The following is a 22,314-nucleotide window of genomic DNA, read 5'->3' as shown; positions in this document are numbered from 1 at the left end:
GATCTTTAGTTCTGTACCCAGATACCAACAATATATTGCGACTGAGAGACATTAATTTCTGAACTTTTATTTTATAGCACACACACACAGCTTCTGTAATGCCTCTTGGGGTCCTTTCTGAGGTTGGCATAGGACAGGCATGGCCAAACTTGGCCCTCCAGCTGTTTTGGGACTACAGTTCCCATCATCCCTGACCACTGGTCCTGTTAGCTAGGGATGGTGGGAGTTGTAGTCCCAAAACAGCTGGAGGGCCAGGTTTGGCCAAACCTGGCATAGGAGCTGCTCTAGTATGTCTCTGCTTTATGGGAACAGTGGACTTTTTAATATATTATTTTTGTCATGACATTTTTATTTAGGTAGTTATGGACTAAACACAAAATCTCAAGCAAGAACAACCAGACTAGCCCAGATGATGTGTTTAAGAATTTTTATAAATATGAAGCTAGGCAGATTATTCAGACAACTATATAGCAAATTATGTGGGGTAAGATACCACCTGCGTAGTGTTTAAAGAGCTGATTCTCTTATTTCTGTGACCTCTGGAGAGAAGATACTCCCTGCAGCAATATCCATGCTGCTCGTGTAGCATCAGAAGGGGCCCTCAAAGTGCAACCCACAGATATTTTAGGATTGGTGCATGTCAATCATCTATCATAATGAAGCTACTTTAACCTGCTCCATGTGGTGTCAGTTGCCACCTGATGGCCTGTTCCTGGTGACCCTCTACATAAAGAAGGAGGTTATTCTTATTCCTATTTTACAGGTGTGGAAATGAGACTGGGAGTTGCCTGAGGCAACCAGTTTTGAGTCCATACCTGGTTTTGAACCTAGGTCCAAACAGCCCAGCTGTCTGTGCACTGGATCATTCTGACTCTCATGCAGCTTTACATTTTCCTCCCCTAAGAACCTCATCATCCACACCTCATCATAGAAGATGGTGCTATCTCATATCAGGACTACGAGGCACAAATAAGGAGCCGCCGTGATTATGCTCGTATTGCGAAAAAAGATGATTGGGAGAGACAGGTAACCATCTAGGAAGAGAATTTTTTTTCCTTGGTTGTCTAAGGATGGTCTCAAGTTGGATTGAAATGACTAGGACCTAGACAGTAGCACCTTAATACCTTGCTTTTTGTCACCTCTAACTGTAAATTCTCTGGCCTGATGGCTGAGCAAGAAGCACATGGTGTGGTAGGGATGCTGCTGCTCAGCTGAACTCTGGTTGGTCACATTGCTGCTGCTTACTGGAAGGTAGAGGGGATGGGAGATAGAAGGGATGGGGCAAGGCGACCGTGAAGTCAGTGCAGTGCGCACACACTGCTGGAGAAATTCTGGTGCTCCTGCCAGTGCATTTGCACTGTGCCAACCTCCACATTGCATGATAATATACAATGATATCAGGAAGGAAAGGTTGAAGCCACAACATATTTTCTTTGCTCCTAGGTTGCCTTTGTCCAGAAGAGGTTCCACAAAGACATTTTTCACAATCCTGTCCTGATGCTGAATTTCTGCCCTGAGGCCAGCTGCGTTTCCACTGATTTCCAGACCATCACCCGCGAAATGCTCTTCCTCATTGACCAGAGTACAAGCATGAGTGGCCCTGGCGTTGATGGGATCAAGGTAAACAGAGCATTGGGAAATGGAAAGCTGTCTTTTAGAAAGTCGGGCCATTGGTGCTATACTAGGTCAGCAGTGTCCATACAGGGGTTTTCCACCAGCCCTGCCTGAAGATGCCAAGGACCGAACCTGACATATTTACTGAATGGGCATCAAGGTATATACTCCTGATGCCGTGTGTGTGTGTGTGTGTGTGTGTAAAATAAAACTAATTTTTGCAGACCTGATGAGCAACAGTTCCAGAATATTTGCAGAATATGCACAATTGTTTTTTCAGCATCTGCCAAGTTTTCAAAAATTATATGAGATATTATATTGATTATTATGCAGATAAGTAGCATCTTCCCACATTATGATGCCTCTCTGGGGCATCCTTAACAATGTATGTTTTCCCAGCTTTAATGGGAAGATGCTCAGAATTCCTCGCAGGACTCAGATTTTATTCCTTCCTGTTAGTGTAGCCTGAGCAAGGAAAGGCTTGTCCTCTTGCTAAGGATGCTTCCAGATTGATACTGTATTTGGGTAGGATTTGGTCACAATCCGGCAAATTCAGGTTGCACAGTTATAGTTGATTGTAAGGTCTTGCACAACAAACCTGCTTCCCCAAAGATGAGACTTTTTGCATTATGGATGAAGAAAGTGTGGGATATGAACCAACCTGGACCCTGCAATCACCATCTGAGGCCCTTCTTTGTGTGTCTGTTGCAAACCAGTTTGCCATGAACATTTGCTGTAAATTTTGGACACCACTAAAACCTTCCAAAAGTGGATTAGACAATGTTAACATCAGTGCATACAGCCAACCACTCACATAGAAACTCATTAAAAGTGCATTTTGAGCCCTGATTGACAGCAAGCTTGCCACAAGCTCCAACACTTCTCCCACAAAAGCATTCCCTACTGCTAATATATTCAATATAACCTGCATACTTTGTACAATGTTGTTCAATTTTCTTATGGAGCTTTCACAAAGATGATAATGAATGTTAATTAGGAGATGCTGTTCAAGACACAACAATCCAGAAATGCTAAGTACTATAATTAAGATGCCAAGGCAGACAACTCTAACCAACAGTGCTGCTCCAACCAAACACAGCTCCAAGGTCCTCCAAGTTTTTCCTCTCCCCAGCAAAATTCCCACTAACTACCCCAAGACTGGTCTGTGTCCCAAGCAAACTTGAACTACACTTGTAAGAAAATAAGAATAGAACATTGAATTGAGTGTTGTGTTCTCTTCGCTGCCAAGAAAGAATGACTCTCTGCACCTATTGAAACTCCTTTCCATCTTGCCTCCTAAAATGCAGAATGTTTTTGCCTGGCATATAACAATATGTAATGAAGGTGCCAGATGTGCCTCCATGGGGATACCAGTCCACAAATGGGGAGCCACCACAGAAAAATCGTGTTCTCATTTTGCCACCCTCTGGACCTCCCATTGCCATTTCTTCTGATTCAGTGTTAAAGAGAGTGTTTTCCTGGGGAAAGCAGCAGGGCAAAGGGTAAATATGGATGGACACCTCATTCTCTCTCTCTCTCTGCACAGGATGCTCTGTTGGTGGCTGTGAAGAGCCTTCCTCCCAGCACCTTGTTGAATGTGGCTGGCTTTGGCTCCAGCATCAAGCCGGTCTTCACCACCAGCAAGCCCTGCAATAGTGTGAGTATTCTGACCATTGCGGCTTCTTGTCCACCCCTCTGACCCCAAAGCTATTAACTGGCAATTAACTGGATCCGACAAGAACTCTGTGAATGTGCAGGTATGGTGCCATGAGTTGTCATCATCATTCTAACATTTATTTCTTTAATTGCATTTTTTTCCAGTTAATCATGAATAGGGAAAATGTAGGACGGGAAATCCCTACATGAATATAATGAAAAGGAATATAATAACATACCAAGGGTGTGGTGGGGAAAGCAATGATGGCACTACAAGGAAAGGAAGGAAGGTGTTGTGATGTTTCAAGCACACAAAATGTAATAAACAATGTACACTCGACTGATGACTGTTCAGATTGATAGTAATAAAATAAAACTGTTCAAATAGGGACAATCCTTGATCCATTGTTTTTGCAGTCTTGCTCGCTTCCTGGGATTCCCCCCCCCCCAAGAAAAACAAAAGGTTTGCATGCCCAAGTACAGAAGTACCTATATGCATTTCTAGAACATAAGAAGGTAGTAGAAGAAGGGAGGAATGATTGATTGAATGGATGAACAAACAAATAAAACCACCTCCAAAAAATTCCACCAAGCTCCACCCACTGCTGTGGATGGCATTGCAGAATAGCAACGAGTAGCCATGACTGAAAAGGGAGAATGTGTCCAAAACAGACCAAAATCAGACCTGAGCAGCCTATATGCAATACAGGACCTCCATCTGAATCACCTTAAATCCAGAATATTAACTTTTGTTGGAAGAGATGCAACCTTTAGTGGACTGAAGACGTTTGACCTGTGTGCCATTACTTAAGATGAAGGTTGCTGGGTTGATTCTGTGCTTGGAGGAACATGTTGCATCATCTTCAGTCCTTGTGATAAAACTGCTGTGCTCAGGTGACCCAAATTCTGTGCCAAGAGAAGTTGAGTTCAGTGATCTGTGTATGTTACGCAAAGCATGCAGACTTGCTATGCTGGCTTTTTATGTCCAGTTTATTCTGGGTTGGCCAGAGTCCAGCAGCTGTGCAGGTTCTGCGGATCTGTCCCATATTCACTTGAAATCCTCCCTTGCATCTCACCCCTCCACTTATGAGATGATACCAGTCATTTCATACATATTTTCAGATTTGTCTTCCCAACCATAAATTCTAGAGGCTTTTTTTCCTTTTTAAAGCAGGTGCTGAAGTCCACAAAACCTTATGCCACATTAAATTTATTTAAGGGGCCACATCTTTTCAGGAAGCTGAATTCTGCCCACCCCCAATTTCAAATGCCAGCTTGTGAAGCGTGATTGTGAAATAGCAGAAATAATATCGCTGTACTTACGACTCCCAGAATTGTGTGTCTGTCTGACTCACAAACAGGAAGGCAAGAAGATTAGGGAGGGCTGTAACTCAATGGTAGAGTACAAGTTTTATCCAAAAAAGTTCCCAGATTCCTCCTTGGTATGTCCAGGAGCATGGCTTAGAAAGGGACAAATGAGATCAGTGGATTATTTGTTGAATAAAGCACACAGTATTTTTTAGATGGCAATTCTCAGAACAGCTAAAAAATTAATAAAATGATAACGTTCATAATTATATAAAATAATTCAGCAGGGCAATAAAACAGTAAAAATCAACAGATGCAATAAAAGTACACAGATTGAAACCAGGTAGCTGACGTGCTGAAAGGCTTAAGCAAATAAAAAGCCTGGTGCCCAAAGATATCAGACGGGGTGCTATTCAAGCTTCCCTGGGAAGGGCATTCTGGATTCATGGCAACTGAATATGCCATTGGTTTTATGGTTGGAGTGCAGGGTGCAGAGAGATCAACAGGGTTCACAAAAGCAAAATTTGTCATCGTTTTCTTGGGAGATTTGGCTAGTTTTTAAAATAGGTTTATGGCTATGGAGAAGAACTTGCATATGGAGAGAAACTTGCATATGTGTAGAAAATGCCTGACAAAATGTCAGAAGACAGGCAGCAAGTAAGCAAGGACTTCTAGTTGTCATCAGTACTGTGCCTTATAGTCCCTTATCCTTCATGCATACATGTAAGTAGCAGGAGTTGATTGGCACGCTATTTCCACAACATGTTCATGCCATAGGACCTCACTTTCTGGAATGCAGAATTATGAGCCACAGAGACAGAAGTCATAATGTTCTGTCGTGGTGGAGAGCTTGCTTTATGGCAAGAAGTCTGGCTCAGTCTATTTGCTGTCTCCATAATCCACTCATCTCTCCCGTGTACAGGAAACCCTCAGGCTGGCCTGTGAATACATTCAGAAGCTGCGGTCTGACATGGGTGGAGCCAACCTCCTGGCTGCTCTGACTTGGATCTTGGGGCTCCCTCTTCACCGCGGGTATCCTCGGCAGCTCTTTATTTTTACGAATGCCAGTGTTGGAAACACAGGCAAGGTCACTGAGCTGGTCAGGAGACACGCGAGCAGTGTCAGGTATGGAGTGGGGTGAACTGGCCTTTCATAGATCTCCAATTCTACCTTGGTGTGCAAGAGGTCCTCTCTACAGACCTGGATAGAGTAAAGTACTCTGCTCTGTGTTGAAAAGTGGAGAGGCAGTATCATCCATTAAATAAAGAGAGCTGGATCTGGGTCGGTCTTTATTATGCACAGAAGCTCTGTGCCACTAATAGCCTCATGATTTGCAATAATCAATGTTACTTAGCATTTAAATAGCACTTTCAAGCATTCAAAGAACTTCACATACATTATATCAGTAATCTTTGCAGCAACACTATAACATTGATCAGTATTCCTATCCTTTCCTGCTCATGCTGTTAACTTCTATGCACACTAGTCGATTGCTCCTCCATTATGGTTTCACCTGTTGATTTCTGCCTGCCATGCAGCTATTGAGGACCTAGAGCTTCTGTCCCTAAAAGCTCTTTAAAATGTGTGTACAGTAGAGTTAGTTTGAATCTACCATTGTAGGGGGCGTTCCACAAACTTGGATTGATTGCTAACCAGCATAGATATGCATAGTTAGGTTTGACTATAAAAAAGTTCCTACGTATATGTCATAACCAGCACTTTGAATTGTGCCCAGAAACAGACAAGTAGCCAGTGAAGATCTTCTAATAAGGGAGCCATCTGCTCCCTATAACCAGCCCTGGTCAGCCATCTATTATGAGAATTAGCCAATAAGCACCCTCTACAGCCAATGTTTCCCTATCTCACACTGAATTTGCACTGTAGACTTGCAGAATCATTTGCCAGACTCAGTCTGGTACAGTAGAAAGGTGTGTTTGCGCTGAATGCAGTAGAGGGCACTTCCAGGCCACCCCCACTGATGTTAGAATGTTGCAGATGTATTTACACTTGTAGTCATAACTGGATTTGTGTGTTCAAATTGCTCCCCAGCCATTAATTATCTGGGTGACCCTAAGCAAGCCTCTGCCTCTCGGCCTTGGCTCTCTAGCAGCCAAACCTCTTACAGAGGCTGCATAAACACCATACATTTAAAGCACATGCCTTTCCCCCAAAGAATCATGGGAACTGTAGTTTACTACTAAGAGCTACAGTTTCCAGAATCCATAACAAACTGCAATTCCCACGATACTTTATGGGAAGTAATGTGCTTTTAAAAAGTATGAATGAGATGAAGACTTCAGTGCAGTCTGCTGAGCTCAGAGCACTTGCCATGGCTTGGCAGTGCACATCCTAATAATTTTTTTTTAAATGATATTTTATTAGATTTTATGAAAAAAAAAAGATTACAAAGACAACAACAAAAATTAGACACAAAAAGATTTAAAAAAAAGATTACAAAAACCAAAAATTCAACTCAAAAAACAAGACAAAAAAAAAAAAAATAGAAAATAAAATCCCTCCTTTCAGATTTTTCGACATTCTTTCACTTGTTCTCCTGACTTCCTCCCACCTCCCTCTTTGTATTCCATTTAGAAAATTATTCAGCAAATTCAGCCTTATTCCTCAAACCTCTTCATTTTTTATATTAATCTCATTAATCCTTCTCTTATCCTCTTGATCTTGAAAATTATTAAACATACACCATTGACTTTTCTGCTAAAGCCAATTATTCATTTCCAGCATCTCTTAATATTTCATTAGTATTACACTAATTCCATAAATATAGGCTTATTACAAAAAGCATTTCTCATTCTAAATTTATCCAACGTCCCTTTTTCTGGTTCTGGATAATGTCAGTCCTTATATCATTACATCCTCAGTCCGGTGTTCTAATGTCTGAGGCCCTCAGGTCACTTCTAGGCCCCCTCTGTGGGTTTTCTTGTTTCTGTTTGTAGTTGCATACATCCTTGTTCCCCGTTGGGTTCTTTTGCAGTTTCTTCTCTTTCTCTTTGGGGAGCCAATCTCCGGGGAGTTCCGTATAGTAGTATTTTTCATTTCCTTTCATCCAGTTGTCCCATTCCCCGGTGATGCACTCCCCATCATTTAGTTTATAATCCAGAAAGCAGTTATTCCAGAAATGATCTTCCACCTGTTTCACAATCCCACCAACTTTTCTTAAATCCAAAATTTAGCCAGTGTCCTCCAAGTTCCATTTCCCAATGTTGCAACTTTTGGTCATGTAGGACTTGAAGTCTCTTTATCTTTTGAGGTGCATTCACAGCCTCTTCCATCATTCTCTGACCTTGCACTTGCTCTGTTAATCCAACTTCCTGAGTAAGTTGTTGTGCGGTTTCTGTAACTGCATTTCCCCTTGGCACCTCCTTGCTGACTGCAGCTGTTATATAAACCATCTGTTGATTCATCCGAGATACTTTCTCATCCAGCTGGAGCAATACATCAAATATTTTGTCCAGGGTAGATAAAACTTCCTTTCTAGTCATTTTGTCAAGGTCAGGGAACTAGTCCCACGGTCTATTTTTCCCAGTTACAGTGTTCTCTTTGCAGATTGTAACAAACACCCTGGCTGGCTTCCTCTAGGGGGTGTAGTTACTTTTTGACATCCATTTTTAAAAATGTAACCAACAAGGAAAAAAGTTACTTTCCATTCTCAGATATTTTGTTTCCTTTCAATGTAAAACAAACAGGCAGAAGGGAGCGTTAGAATTATTTTTTCCCCTTTTCCAGTTCTATCTGTCAATTTTTCTATAATCAAATTGTAGGCATCACCGACGGTTTCTTTCCTGTCATTCCGTCCCCAGATTAGGGACAGTGGAAGCTTGCTTTCTTAACACACTCTCAGCAGGATTTAAAAGCCAAATTTCTCCCCCTTTCCTCCTGCTGGCTAGGGGGGGGTTGATGATTAAAAATGCAGGAAATTCCCAGCTGTCAATTTACCCGGCTTTTAGCTTATAGGATCTTTGCTTTGTTCTTTATACAAGGAACGGGAGGCGGACTTCCTGTTTACACCTTCCCGTCTCGGTTCAAATTCAAAGATTTTTTTTAAGTCCAAAAGTTTCAATTATCCTACTCACGGGTTGTTGTTTAAAGTCCGAATTGTCACAGGAAAAAGGACAGCACTCTCCGACATCGGCTATGCAGCTTTGCTCCGCAGAAGTAGCGATTGACTCTCAGCACCACGTCAACCCCCGTCCCACTCCGGAGCCCTTAATAGGGTCCCTTTGCTAAACGGGGGGGGGGCGCAAACGGTGCCCCCCGAGTCCCACTATCGCAGGCTTCTTCCGCCTGCGATTTTTGAAAGGGTCCCCACTTCGCTGCAGCGGTAAGACCCAGTTTCTGTGGAGCTGTCTCCCTCTGGATCAGAGGGAATCTGCCATTGTCGGAGGCGCCGCCTCCGGAAGGCAGTGCACATCCTAATAAGAGTGTGGAACAGAATGAAGCAGGCTGGGTGGTCTGAGGTTCAAGGACTTCTTTCCCACAGGTGTTTTACCTTTGGCCTGGGTTCTGGTGCCTGCCGTAGGCTCCTGCGCGGACTGGCAAAGGTGAGCAGAGGTCGGGCTGAATTCCTAAGCCCAAGTGAAAGGCTGCAGCCCAAGGTACGTGCTGTCCTGCTTCATTGTTGGTATTTTTGACTTGGGTGGTCACCTGTGCTCAGTAGTTATGTACCATGTCCACACTAGTACAATCACAATTTAACACAGGCGTGCATCAGCTATGAAGGATCCAGACAGCAGTGTAGTATTATCATCCTTCTGTTCAAGAATCCATGCAGAGACAGTGTTGGCAGCCAAGCCATCTTTCAGGATATTGCCACCTGAAAGAGGCTCAAGGAGGTAGGGATGGGGGGTCTGTCACTCTCTGTTCTTTCACTTCCTTCTTTTTCCAGTCTTCACATTTCTGCAGAAATTTCCAGACTTTTTAATATATATTTTTTTAAAAAACCCTCTTGAATGAGATAAAGAGAAAGGATTGTAAATTTTTCCAATATGCAGTGACAGCTGCAAGAGTGTTACTGGCCCAGAAATGGAAACAACAGGAAATACCGACGGTGGAAGAATGGAGAATGAAGCTGTTAGACTATGCAGAGTTGGAAAAATTGACTGGGAAGATTAGATATTTAAAAGACCAAAAGTTCATCAAGGACTGGGGGAAATTTGTGGAATATCTGGAAAGTATAAGTGAGGGACACATAACGCTAGAGGGATTTAAAGAAGCACTGTGAAAATTGAGAAGTATTGTTTAAAGGGAATAGAAAAAGAAAGGTATAAATAATGACAATACAAACCTAAGGAATGCGTAACTTAAATAATGACTATGGATGATTTACGGAAAAGCTGAAGGAAGTCCAGAAAAGAAATAATTTGTGAAAAATTGGATGTGAAATTAGTATGTGTTTCTGTTTTTCTTGTAAACTAATAAAAATTATTTCTAAAAAAAAAAACCCTCTTGAAAATTCATCCCTGTTTTGTGTGAATTTCTCCTGATAAACACCTTTTTTATGTGCAGTCTTGACTCCTGCACTTACTTCTGCAAGTAATTTCTCCTCATACAATACATTATTGTACGTTATATTCAACAACATCTTTTTATGCACACTTTCCCCTAACATTTGCAGTTTGGTAAATACTGGTTGATGGAAGAACTGCATTGCAAAGTTCAGATACGTGCACATGTCAAAGGATGGCTGTTTCAGTTTGCGTATTGTTCTGGAAAGTACAAATTTGATAGATTGGGCTTTAAATACAAACTTGATCAAATTTCTCATCCGTCCTTAGAATATGGCAACTAGCTGTTAGACATACAAGGGCTGCTGAATATCTCTGGTTTTTCCCCCAGCTGATAAAGTCTTTGAAAAAAGCAATTGAGCCGGCTGTGAGTGACATCACGATAGACTGGTATGTGCCAGACACCATGGAGGCCCTGCTATCGCCCAATGAGATCGCAGCCCTGTATCCAGGAGACCGGCTCATCAGCTACTGCACTCTTTACCACATTGCCAGTTTCCGGGACAAGAAGGCAACAGTTGAGCACCCATTCCCTTAAAACTTGGGCTTGGGGGCGGAATATGGCCTGGCAGGCCTTTTTCTGGCACTTGGGACTCTCCCCAGGCCCTGCTGCATACCCTCTTGAGAGAATTTTTGCCTGGCTGTGATGTAGTAACACCAACAGGCAGCCCTCCAGAGGGAATATGGCTCACAGGCTGAAAAACATTCCCCAGCCCTGTCTGAAAAAGTGTGGCTCCCCCTGCTGTGGGAAACAAGGCCTGCGTTTATTTTGTGCCTGGCTCCAGTAGCCACTTGCATAAAGCCTTGCCTGGAGAAGGTGCCTTTTTGCCTTGTTTCCTTCGTTCCCCTCAGAGCAGAGCCTTTTAAAATATGCCTTCAGTCATCTACTCGCCTTAAAGTTTGGCTGCCTTATTTCCCCAGGGCAGAGAGCCGTTGTGCCGGAGTCTATCTAGAGGCTCTGCAGGTTCAGTGTTCCAGTCCCAGGAGGAGGCAACTGGTTTGGAAGGAGCCCATCCACACCCAGCCGGGGAGAGTCAAGAAATTTGCCGAGCCCTTCATGAAATTTCCCGTGAGATATCTCTGGAGTTTTCTGCTGGGGGCACTGAGGAGTCTATGAAAAGTAAGTAGAACTTTGTGGGATGGCGTTTGTTTTCAGTTTTTTCCTCTAGGACTGTCTGGGAATGGAGCAACAATCTTTGCTCCAGACTCACTAAGCAGTGATCCCCTCCTCCCATTCTCTGCAGTCTGGTCCACAGGGGGAAATAGGGCACTCTACACTTCAGCCCCAACAACCTGAGGTCACAGCTACACCGTACATTTAAAGCGCATGGCTTCCTGCAAAGAATCCCTGGGAACTGTAATTAGTTAAGGGTGCTGAGACCTATAGCTCTGTGAGGCTAAACTAGTAAAGGTACCCCTGCCCGTACGGGCCAGTCGTGTCTGACTCTAGGGTTGCGCGCTCATCTCGCTCAAGAGGCCGGGAGCCGGCGCCGTCCAAAGACACTTCCGGGTCACGTGGCCAGTGTGACGAAGCTGCAGCTGGCGAGCCAGCACCAGCGCCGCACACGGAAACGCCGTTTACCTTCCTGCTATAAAGCGGTACCTATTTATCTACTTGCACTTAGGGGTGCTTTCAAACTGCTAGGTGGGCAGGAGCTGGGACCGAACGATGGGAGCTCACCCCGCCGCGGGGATTTGAACCGCCGACCATGCGATCGGCAAGTCCTAGGCGCTGACGTTTTACCCACAGCGCCACCCTCGTCCCAAAGCTAAACTACATCCCCAGAATTCTGTGATGGAAGCCATGTACTTGAAGGTGCTTTAAATGTGTGCTGTGGGTGTGAACTGCGTCTTGATTCCTCCAAGCCCACTGACTTTTTTTACACATAACCAGTCCAGAGGGTGGCCCTGGGTGTCTGCTTCCTCCACCTTAGTCTCAGTTTGACCTTTGTAGAACTCAGCTGGGAAGACAGTGGTGTGAAAGTGGAAATAAAATAGAGCTGGCTCCACCTGTCCTGGCTGTGTCTCTGCCTACTGTTGGACTCACTCCCTTCCACCCGACTGGCCCTGACCACTGTTCCTTTTTGAATTGTGGAGGTCAGTTGAGGAGTGATGAGAGACCAGAGCTCTTTGCCGCAGCACTGTTTTGCATGTAGGACGTCCCAGGTTCATTCTTTGGCATCTCCAGTGGATGCCAGGCTAAAATTTTCCTTTTCATTTATTTTTTTTATAATAGATTTTATTAAAATTTTGAAGGTTACAGAAAGAAAAATAGAAAAAGTTAAACAAACAAAGCACAAAAACAAAAAACAAAAAAAACACACAAATCCAACCTTTACATAACTTTCTTTCCTTTGCTTATTTCCTTGACCTCCTCACACCTCCCTTTTTTGTATTCTAGTTCGATGCCCATTTAAATGGTCAGATCACTTCCTGGTGCAACTGGACTTCTCGGCGACCCATCCCCTCTGCAGGGAGGTGGGACCGATTTGGATGGTCCGCCCCCGCCACTTAATGGATCCAAATGGTTTCCAGAGAGTGGTAGGGGATGCTTTATCCCATGGTGATGGCCTTTCAGCCGATTCCCTGGTGGCCCGCTGGAATGTGGAGTTAACCAGGGCTCTTGACTGTTTGGCTCCGAAGCACCCTCTCCGATTGCATGGAGCCCGGACAGCCCCGTGGTTTTCCACGGATCTGAGGGCAATGAAACAATCGTTGAGACGGCTAGAGCGCCGGTGGCGGAAAACTCATTCTGAATCAGACCGGACACAGGTTAGAGCTCAACGTCGAGCCTACCAAGTGGCGATAGCGACAGCGAAGAAGACTTTCTTCGCCGCCTCTATTGCATCTGCAGAAAACAGCAGCAGGAGACTTTTTCAGGTGGTTCACAATTTAGCAGAACCACCTGCGACATCGGGGCCCAGAATGGGCCACATGATCTCCTGCTATGATTTTTGCAGATAAAATCGCTCAGATTCGGGAAGAAGTAGACTCCACCGTGGGAGCAGGGCCAGGGCGGGAGAGTGCTAGAGTCCTGTCTAGTCAAGTTGTGTGGGATCAATTCCAATCTGTTACCTCTGAGGATGTGGACAGGCTGCTTGGATGAGTGAACCCAACCACCTGTCTCCTTGATCCTTGCCCATCCTGGCTTATAAAAGCTAGCCTGTAAGGACTGGGCGATGGGCTTCGTGGGGTGGTGAATGCTTCCCTCCATGAGGGAGCCTTCCCAGACCCGCTGAAAGAGGCGGTTATTAAACCGCTTCTTAAAAAACCATCTTTAGATGCGGCTACGATGGCCAATTATCGCCCAGTCTCAAATCTTCCATTCTTGGGCAAGGTGATTGAGCGAGTGGTTGCTGAACAACTCCAGGCACGCCTGGAAGAAGCGGACCATTTGGATCCCTTCCAGTCAGGATTCAGAGCTCATCATGGGACTGAAACTGCCTTGGTCGCACTGGTTGATGATCTCCGGCAGGCTAGGGACAAAGGTGAGAGCTGTTTCCTAGTTCTGCTGGATCTCTCAGCAGCGTTTGATACCATCGACCATAACATCCTTCTGGACCGTCTTGAGCGGCTGGGAGCTGGGGGCACTGTCATACAGTGGTTCCGCTCCTTCCTCCTGGGCCGTGTTCAGAAAGTGGTGGTGGGGGATGAGTGTTCAGACCCCTGGGCTCTCACTTTTGGGGCGCCTCAGGGTTCTGTCCTCTCCCCCATGCTTTTCAACATTTACATGCAGCCACTGGGAGAGATCATCAGGAGGTTTGGGCTGGGTGTTCATCAGTATGCGGATGATACCCAGCTCTACCTCTCTTTTAAATTAGAACCAGTGAAGGTCCTGTGTGAGTGTCTGGAGGCGGTTGGAGGATGGATGGCGGCTAACAGATTGAGGTTGAATCCTGACAAGACAGAAGTACTGTTTTTGGGGGACAGGAGGCGGGCAGGTGTGGAGGATTCCCTGGTCCTGAATGGGGTAACTGTGCCCCTGAAGGACCAGGTGCGCAGCCTGGGAGTCATTTTGGACTGACAGCTGTCCATGGAGGCACAGGTCAAATCTGTATCCAGGGCAGCTGTTTACCAGCTCCATCTGGTACGTAGGCTGAGACTCTATCTGCCTGCAGACTGTCTTGCCAGAGTGGTGCATGCTCTGGTTATCTCCTGCTTGGACTACTGCAATGCGCTCTACGTGGGGCTGCCTTTGAAGGTGACTCGGAAACTACAACTAATCCAGAACGCGGCAGCTAGACTGGTGACTGGGAGCGGCCGCCGAGACCACATAACACCGGTCTTGAAAGACCTACATTGGCTCCTAGTACGTTTCCGAGCACAATTCAAAGTGTTGGTGCTGACCTTTAAAGCCCTAAACGGCCTCGGTCCAGTATATCTGAAGGAGCGTCTCCTCCCCCATCGTTCTGCCCGGACACTGAGGTCCAGCTCCGAGGGCCTTCTGGCGGTTCCCTCACTGCGAGAGGCCAAGTTACAGGAACCAGGCAGAGGGCCTTCTCGGTAGTGGCCCCCGCCCTGTGGAACGCCCTTCCAGCAGATGTCAAAGTGATAAACAACTACCTGACATTCAGAAGACATCTGAAGGCAGCCCTGTTCAGGGAAGTTTTTAATATGTGACATTTTAGTGTATTTTTCATCTTTGTTGGAAGCCGCCCAGAGTGGCTGGGGAAACCCAGCCAGATGGGCGGGTACAAATAAATTATTATTATTATTGTTGTTGTTGTTGTTGTTGTTGTGTTGTGGGAGAGGGGAGTTATTAGTTTGTTCTCATTTTTACTATGTACTTTGTGGTTTCTATATTGTGATTTTATGGTGTGAACCACCCTGCGATCTGCGAATGAAGGGCAGTATGCAAATGTAATCAGCAACAATAATAATAATTGTGCCTCGGTATATTATGGAGCTCTCCATGCCAGTGCCTCTGCGTTCTTCTCCCTGGCAGGTGGGGATCCTGTGTCCGGAGGAGACATCTGGAAGCGGATTTACCAGCCCTCCTACATCAAGGAACAGTATGTGCTCACTCACTGCTCAGTCAGCACCGACCACAGCCACGGCTTGCTCTCCCACAGTTCCACCAGCAGCGAGTCCACGGGCTCCAGAGATGTCCCTCCAGAGGGAGGGTCCTTAGCCCAGGCTCTCGAAGGCAGCTCACAGCAAGGCCAGAAGAGTGTCTCCCTGTGCAATTCCTCCACCAAGTCTGCCCCCGTCTCCCAGGCTCCGTCTGGTGCTGCTCCTAAGGTGAGGCATTTCAGGTCCCCTCCACACCACGGCACCCAGCACACTTTGAAAGATGCCTGCTGCTTTATAAGAAGAAGAAGAAGAGTTTGGATTCACTCCCTTTAAGGAGTCTCAAAGCGGCTAACATTCTCCTTTCCCTTCCTCCCCCACAACAAACACTCTGTGAGGTGAGTGGGGCTGAGAGACTTCCAAGAAGTGTGACTGGCCCAAGGTCACCCAGCAGCTGCATGTGGAGGAGCGGGGAATCGAACCCGGTTCACCAGATTACGAGACTACCGCTCTTAACCACTACACCACACTGGCTCTTTATACTACTTTGGGTCTTTTTTTCTAGGATCAAATCTTCTATTGGAAATGTAAATTCTTCCTATTTTTAGGTGGAGGTATTCCCAGCTGGATGGTCAGAAATATTTTCACCCTCGTCCTCTATTATTTATAGCATTTTTGCCACCTCTTTAGAAAGGCTCCCAGTCAACTGAAACAATGAGTCGTCCTGACCCAGATACCCTCCCAGTTCCTTTCCCCCAGGGGTTAGTTTAAAGGCTGTTCTGCAGCCTTTTAACACAAAAGAAATTCACAAATATTTTCAGACATGAGTCTTTTTGACACATTCAGAGGAAGCCATTCTTCTGAATACCAGTTTCTGGAAACCACAGAGAGGGGAGAGTTCGCTTCTCCTTGTGGGATTCCTAAGGGCATCTGGTTGGCCACTGCAAGAACAGGATGCTGGACTCAATGGGCCTTTGGCCTCATCCAGCAGGTTCTTCTTATGTTCTTACGTAAATTCAGTTGGCTTTGTAATGTAAGTGTCGAATCTGCACTGGACAACTTAGGCCTCCCATGATAAAACCCCAGAACCAAGGTCTCAGCCTTTCGGAGTATCCTTTGGAGTAATTTGAAAAGTCCTTCATAATTATGGGTCCTTCCGGACTGTTGCTATTTTTAGGTGGGATTCAACCATATATTGGCACATTCCAGTTGTGCAATTATAATTGATTGGGAGCTCTTGTGCAACAAACCCACTCCTCCCTCCCCCCCCCCCCCGCTAAAACGCACACAGACTTTTTGTGATAAGGAAAGTAATGGCAACGTGAAATTGAAAGGCTGGAGTAACACTTCCTTGATGCAATGTTGTCTCACCTGCCTGCAGACAAATCAGAATGAATGCTTATTCAATAGCCCATGTTTTCAAACTGCCCTGCAGGAAAACGAGGGTGAATGTTCCATAAACTGGTTGTTTGGAAGAGCTTTGTGTGTGAGAGGGAGAGAACGGAAGACTATTCCTCAGGTGTAGAGATGCAATAGGCCCGGCATTAGATCTGCACAAGGGAAGGGCATTTGCTTTCTTACAGTGATCTTTGACATGCTTCCTTAGAGTTTCCCCAGTATTGACCTTCTCGCCCTCCCTTTCTCTTAAGGTGTCTGCGGCCCTGAGCTCCGAGGAGCTGGTGCGAAGGAAGAAGGCCTTGGCCCGAGCTGCTCTGTCTGGACGTAGCTTCTCCTCCCCACATGGTGAGCTGGATGCCCATCGGCTGCGCCGAGCCCTAGAGAAGGTGTCCCAGAAGCGGAACCGTTCCCTGGAAGGGAAACTGGATGAGATTGGGCCGGAGTTGCAGAAGATGCACAGAAGCATTGCTGATTCCAGTGAGTGGTGGGGAAGAAGAACGTGGAAGTCTCCTGTTGGGAGAGCAGAGGGGGCAAGAAGCCCCACGCAAGATGAGAGAAAGCAAGAGTGGCTGAGACTTGCATGTGGGCCATCTATAGAGGGTCCTCCTCCATCTGCAGGGGGTGGCATATTGGTGTCTGTTATTCTTCCCACTTAAGTCTTGTGCAAATAACATCCCTGTTAGTTTATCCCCCACTCCAGTTCTGCGCTGTAGCTCAGTGACAGAAGGTCCCAGGTTCAACCCCATAACATCACCAGGTAGAGCTGGGGATGCCCTCTGCCTGAAACCCGTCTTGATATATCTGTATCATCCCCTCCCTGCTCGAAGACTTGGCAGGACTTAGAAGAAGCTCTCGTCCATCTGTAGAGCGGTTTGTTTGTTTTTGTGGTGAACGATGTTGCTCAATTTTTTCCCTCCATACCCACCTTTGACTGGGGAGTTACCTGGGACAGGGCAAGCCCAAAGCCTGTCTCAGAACAAACTGAATGTCAAGGTTTTTGTGACTAGGAACGGAGTTGGCCAGCATTGTGTAGAGTGCAGATGGCTATCCAGAAGAGCGAAGACTGCAGGCCTCGTCTATCAGGAAGGGGATTATGGTCAGATTGTAAACCTTCCAAGTCTGGGGAGAGTACTTTGCAGGATTTGGAGCCAGTAGGTGCCAGACTAATCCTGGCAGGCTCAGGTGCCATTTCTGTTGGCAGGGGGAAATGCACCTTTCCTGCTGACTTTGGGACCAGAGATTAGCTACTAAAACCTTCCCATCATTGAAGCAGAGTCCCATATGGTTGCAAATGCCTCATGCTCAGTCTGCAAGCAACTGCCTTGCTATAATCCATGGATAGGGACCCTGCAATCCTCTGGATGCTCTTGGACTTCAGCTCCCATCACCCCCGGCCTTTGGCTATGCTGGTTGGGGCTGATGGGAGTTGGTGTCCAGCAACATCTGAAGGGCCCCATCCCTGCTGTAAATAACCATTGAAGGTACTTGCAGTCCTCTTGGATCCTTCACTTGCAAAGGTTCCTGTCATACCAGCTGTTGTGGTATCTAAAGGCTCTTCCACACTTGTCCCATGCCTAGAAAACAGGGATTGAGGTTGTTTTCCACTTGTCTGAGCAGTTTTACCTTTGCCCCATCGCTTTCCCCCAGAAACCCAATCTTCAGTGCCAAATCAGAGCAAACGTCAATCTGGAGAAAACCCGATTGACATCATCTGCTCCAATTCATCAGTGAAGATTGGGTTTCCCCAGGGGGAAAGCAGCAGGGCAAGTGAAAGTCTCTGAGTGCCAAACTTGGGGATGTGTACACTCCTAACTGGGTGTTTGTGAGCTTCCAGAGATGTCTGCCTGCGGGAGACTCTATCCTGTTGCAAAACCTGATGAGCCTCGTGTGTCCATTCCCATGCCTTGCTCTCTCCTAGGCAACCTACTGTCACCAGCCCACCTAGACTGGGACACGCTATTGGAACCCCCATACCTTTTCAGCCCATCACCAGCAACTGAGCGAGGAGAGTGTGACAACAGTGCCTGGCCGCCTCTCCAGTGCCAAGTTGTGATCCATGGACTCAGTGCAGGGAAACCGGTCTCTTGGGAAGTGACAGCTGCCCTGGATTCCCTGCTTCTTGCCAAAGACAGCCAGGCCAAGGAGGAGCCTTCTCAGTGGCAGCAGCAGAGTAAGGGCTGGGACAAACTGCTTCACCACTTGACTGCTGGCTCCGTCATCCGGGATAATGAGAATGTGTCTCAAAGGGAAGCTGAGATTGAACATGGTAAGCCTGCCCTTCCCTTCACTTGCCCATTCTGCCTCAAATTTGACTACTTAAACAGATGATGAGTATTAATCGGATTATTAAATGTGGGCTTGGGTCTTGTTGCAAAGCTCATTTCTGAAGCCGCAAAGAATATGGACTTGCTTAAAGACAAGCGTACATAACTTTGCCTACCCTGTATCTCAAATCCACCTTCCCTCTTAACTGTAACCAGCACTGTGATTCTGCCCCTCCAAAGGTTTCTCACGAAGATTCCGCATTAAGGCTGTCCAGTCCAGCAAAGCTTGCAACACACCTTCAATATATACCTCTGTGGTGCCTGTTGATGCGTCCACCCAGGAGATCTTGCCCTCTGCCCTTGAGGTTCGAAGCACAGGTAGGGCTGCTTGGAGTGCATGTGCAGAGCTCGGCTTCTTAGGTCAGAATTTGAATCCCCAGGATTCACCAGGGATCTAGTTTTGAGAATAAATTCTATCATGAGAGCTAGAAAGTTTTTTAAAAAATTCAGTTGTCCAACAGATTGCACAATCATGTTCTTCCACTGTTCCTTCCTGAAGTGCTCAAAATCTGGAGCAGCCTGTCTTCATTTGTTTTCCCTTGGAAGAGACAGGAGTCCAGCTGCTTACAGCGTCCAACCTGCCTGTTTAAATATATCAGGATTGAGAACGAATGATAGTGAGCAGCAATTAGATTCCACTGCAGGATTGCAGAACAAAACTGGCTGCTTTCACCAGCTTCTTTTGTTGGCAAACTGCTGAGAGCAGCCCAAATATTTACAGACATTTCCACTATACAATTTTGGTACATTCCAGGTTTCATCAGGTATCTAGGGTAGCATGTTTTCCTGCTGCAGATTACTGCGTCAACTTAAACTAGCCGCTGAGTGAGGGGATATTTTCCAGTGGCAGCCAGGAATATGTCTGTCTGCAGAATGCAGGCTGTATTTATTATTAGCTCAATAAAATCCATGCAGAGAAAACGAGATTGTTCTGCAACTGAATATGCACAATGCTGGCCCCGCAACTATCTCTAAATATGCTGATGAAATATGCTTTCTTCCAGTGGGCCTCTTCAGCCACCAGCAAGGATCCTATTCTGGCAGCCGACGTCAACACAGTTGCTCAGCAGGTCTGGGGCGGAGGCAGGACTCAGAGGACCTGGATGATGCTCCTGTTTCTGCAGGTACTAGTGTCGCTTCACCTGTCTAAGGAGCCCTTTATCTACATGACACAAGGACCCCCGGGAGGCAGTAGATGGGGAAGAAGCAGAGAAACAAATACAAATCGAGGAATTGATTGCTATTATTATTAGTAGTAGTACTATTATTCAATTTCTTATCCTCCCTCCACTACAAGATCCTGGGTCAGGTTACAGCAATTTAAAGATACAACATTAAAATCAGTTTAAAACAAATTAAACCAAAAGAATAGGGCCTTAAAAATATTTTGCACTCCAATCTCCGAGCAGTGCAAGATTTCAGGGGTTCCAGGTGCTTACCCAAGGTTTGTGTTTCCTTTGGGAATGAAGCACAGCAGAGACTGTGGTGTCTTTAGGATATATGGTTTATTTACACATATATACAACCTGAGCCTATGATGGAATTCACAGCATTAGCACCCCAAAAGGGTCTTTCTTCTCCCGCAGCCACAGCCCTGGATTCAAACAGACATTCAACATTCCTCTGCTTCTCTCTCTTCTCCCAGCTTGCTGCTTTACATCTGTCCATATCACTGCAACTTTTTAAACTCTAAATTCCAGCTCTGTCTTTCTACCTATCCACAAGTTGAGGGAGAGGCTGCACCCATTTTCCATCTCCCACAGAGGCCCTTCCTTTGTTCTCCTTATGCCTCACCAGGAGGCTAACCTGGCTATTTCAGGAATTAGAAGACTTGATTAGATTTTAACACTTGCTGGATCCAGGGGTTAGTGGGGTCTGACATACCACTTAACACCCCAAACTCATAACGCTATACTTTTCCTGTGTCAAAGGCCCAGGGTAAAGAGGTACGTCTTCAGCATTCAGCAAAAGCTTTTTTAGCAAAGGTACCAACGTACCTCCGTGGGGAGGGAGTTCCATGATTTAGAGGTGGCCACAGAGAATGCCGTCTCCTGGGCGGCCATCTCCACCCCCCCAATTTGTGACAGTGGAGAAGCTACCAAGAGGCCCCCTGCTGCCATCCTTAAGAGTTGAGAAGGTCTTTAGGGGAGGAGGAGGCCTTTTCAATATTTGGGGCCTAGGTCTTTTTAGAAGGCTTTTAACACCAATTGAGTGATCAGTTGTAGCAGTGGAACCAGTGTAATTTGCATCACCATAGGGGGAAAAAATGCTAGATGAACCCAAGCTATATGTGATGCAGGAGAGGTGAATATGCCTTTAAAAAGAAAAGCAAAAATAGCTCTGCTTCCCAGCAACGGCAGATAGCGGTTTGAACGTTAGGAAACTGACCTGCTAACAATGAGAGCGCTTGGGTGATTTTGTTGTGAAAGATTAGTGAGAGCTGTACAGCCTCCCTGTTAAAAATGTGTTCTATAGGGTAGGGTCAGCCCTTTGACATCTCCCTTCTCTGCAGCAATCCAACATAGCATGTCGCTCCCTTTTGAAGATGAATCATGAGCAGTGCCTGATCATTTGGATGCATCAGAGCTGGGGAAGGGCCATAGCTCAGTGGTGGCCCCTCTGATTTCTATGAAGAAGGTCCCAGGTTCAGTCCTGGCATTTCTAGTTAGGGCATTGGAAGACTGATGATTCCCCTGCCTGAAACCCTGGAGATCCACTGCCACTCTCAACATCCCTGACCACTGGTCCTGCCAACTAGGGATGATGGGAGTTGTAGTCCAACAACAGCTGGAGACCCAAGTTTGGGAACCCCTGGTCTAGATGGTACTGAGTTAGGTGGAGGAACAATCTGACTCAGCATAATGCAGCCTCCTGTCTTCCTGTGGACAGGTCCTTTTAACACACTTCTTGATATAGCAGTATTAGTCCCACCCTGCCACTATTGACTGATCACAGAACTCTCTTTTGCAGGGGTGGGAAATGGAATATGGCTGATGGTCCAGATTCTTACTTCCCCTACCCGCTGTGGGCCAAGTTTGACAAGTGGTGGAGTTGCAAGAAAATAAAAAACTTTTGGGACCCTCATATATAATGAATTTTAAAAATTGTTCAAGATAATGTTTAACAAAAGACCAGAAATCTTCCTCTTAGGTATAATGGCACCAGTGACATCAGGTAACCTGCTTTTGCAGCTGATTCCCAGGATTTGCAAAGTTCCGCACCGGTGGGCATGGTTTAGCCAAAATATTCTTTTGGGCCACATGGGGAGGTCTGGTGGGCCTTGTTAATCGGAAGTTCCCCATCCCTGCTCTTTTGGATCAGCATGAGCTTTGAGCAACCCAATTTCAGCTTCTGATTTGCAGCAGTTTTTTTCTGTCCTTATATTCTGTGGGAGTCTGTTTTGATCTTGTACAGCTTCCATTAACTAGTTAGATACTGTTGTTGCTTCTTGTAAACCGCGTAGAGGTTATATTACAATGAAG

General features: G+C 45.9%; 1 protein-coding gene across 4 annotated transcripts in view; it reads left to right on the top strand.

Moving 5' to 3' along the window:
• Positions 1-22,314, top strand: part of VWA5B2 (von Willebrand factor A domain containing 5B2) — a 132,866-nt gene that overhangs the window by 106,662 nt on the left and 3,890 nt on the right. For 3 of the 4 annotated variants that reach the window (XM_081862132.1, XM_081862130.1, XM_081862131.1), the window contains exons 8-19: positions 905-1,026; positions 1,444-1,620; positions 3,161-3,271; positions 5,501-5,703; positions 9,077-9,191; positions 10,432-10,617; positions 11,022-11,220; positions 15,046-15,341; positions 16,760-16,985; positions 18,427-18,774; positions 19,013-19,150; positions 19,837-19,956. In XM_081862132.1, coding sequence (XP_081718258.1) covers positions 905-1,026; positions 1,444-1,620; positions 3,161-3,271; positions 5,501-5,703; positions 9,077-9,191; positions 10,432-10,617; positions 11,022-11,220; positions 15,046-15,341; positions 16,760-16,985; positions 18,427-18,774; positions 19,013-19,150; positions 19,837-19,956 — 2,241 coding nt within the window. The remainder of the gene's footprint in view (positions 1-904; positions 1,027-1,443; positions 1,621-3,160; positions 3,272-5,500; positions 5,704-9,076; positions 9,192-10,431; positions 10,618-11,021; positions 11,221-15,045; positions 15,342-16,759; positions 16,986-18,426; positions 18,775-19,012; positions 19,151-19,836; positions 19,957-22,314) is intronic. The other variant, XM_081862133.1, reaches the window with a different exon arrangement.

This window comes from Podarcis erhardii (genome assembly GCF_964252035.2).
Source record: "Podarcis erhardii genome assembly, chromosome: 5".
In the NCBI taxonomy this organism is placed as follows: Eukaryota; Metazoa; Chordata; class Lepidosauria; order Squamata; family Lacertidae; genus Podarcis; species Podarcis erhardii.
The sequence above is the reverse complement of the archived record's forward strand: the minus strand, read 5'-3'. Positions and strand labels throughout refer to the sequence as shown.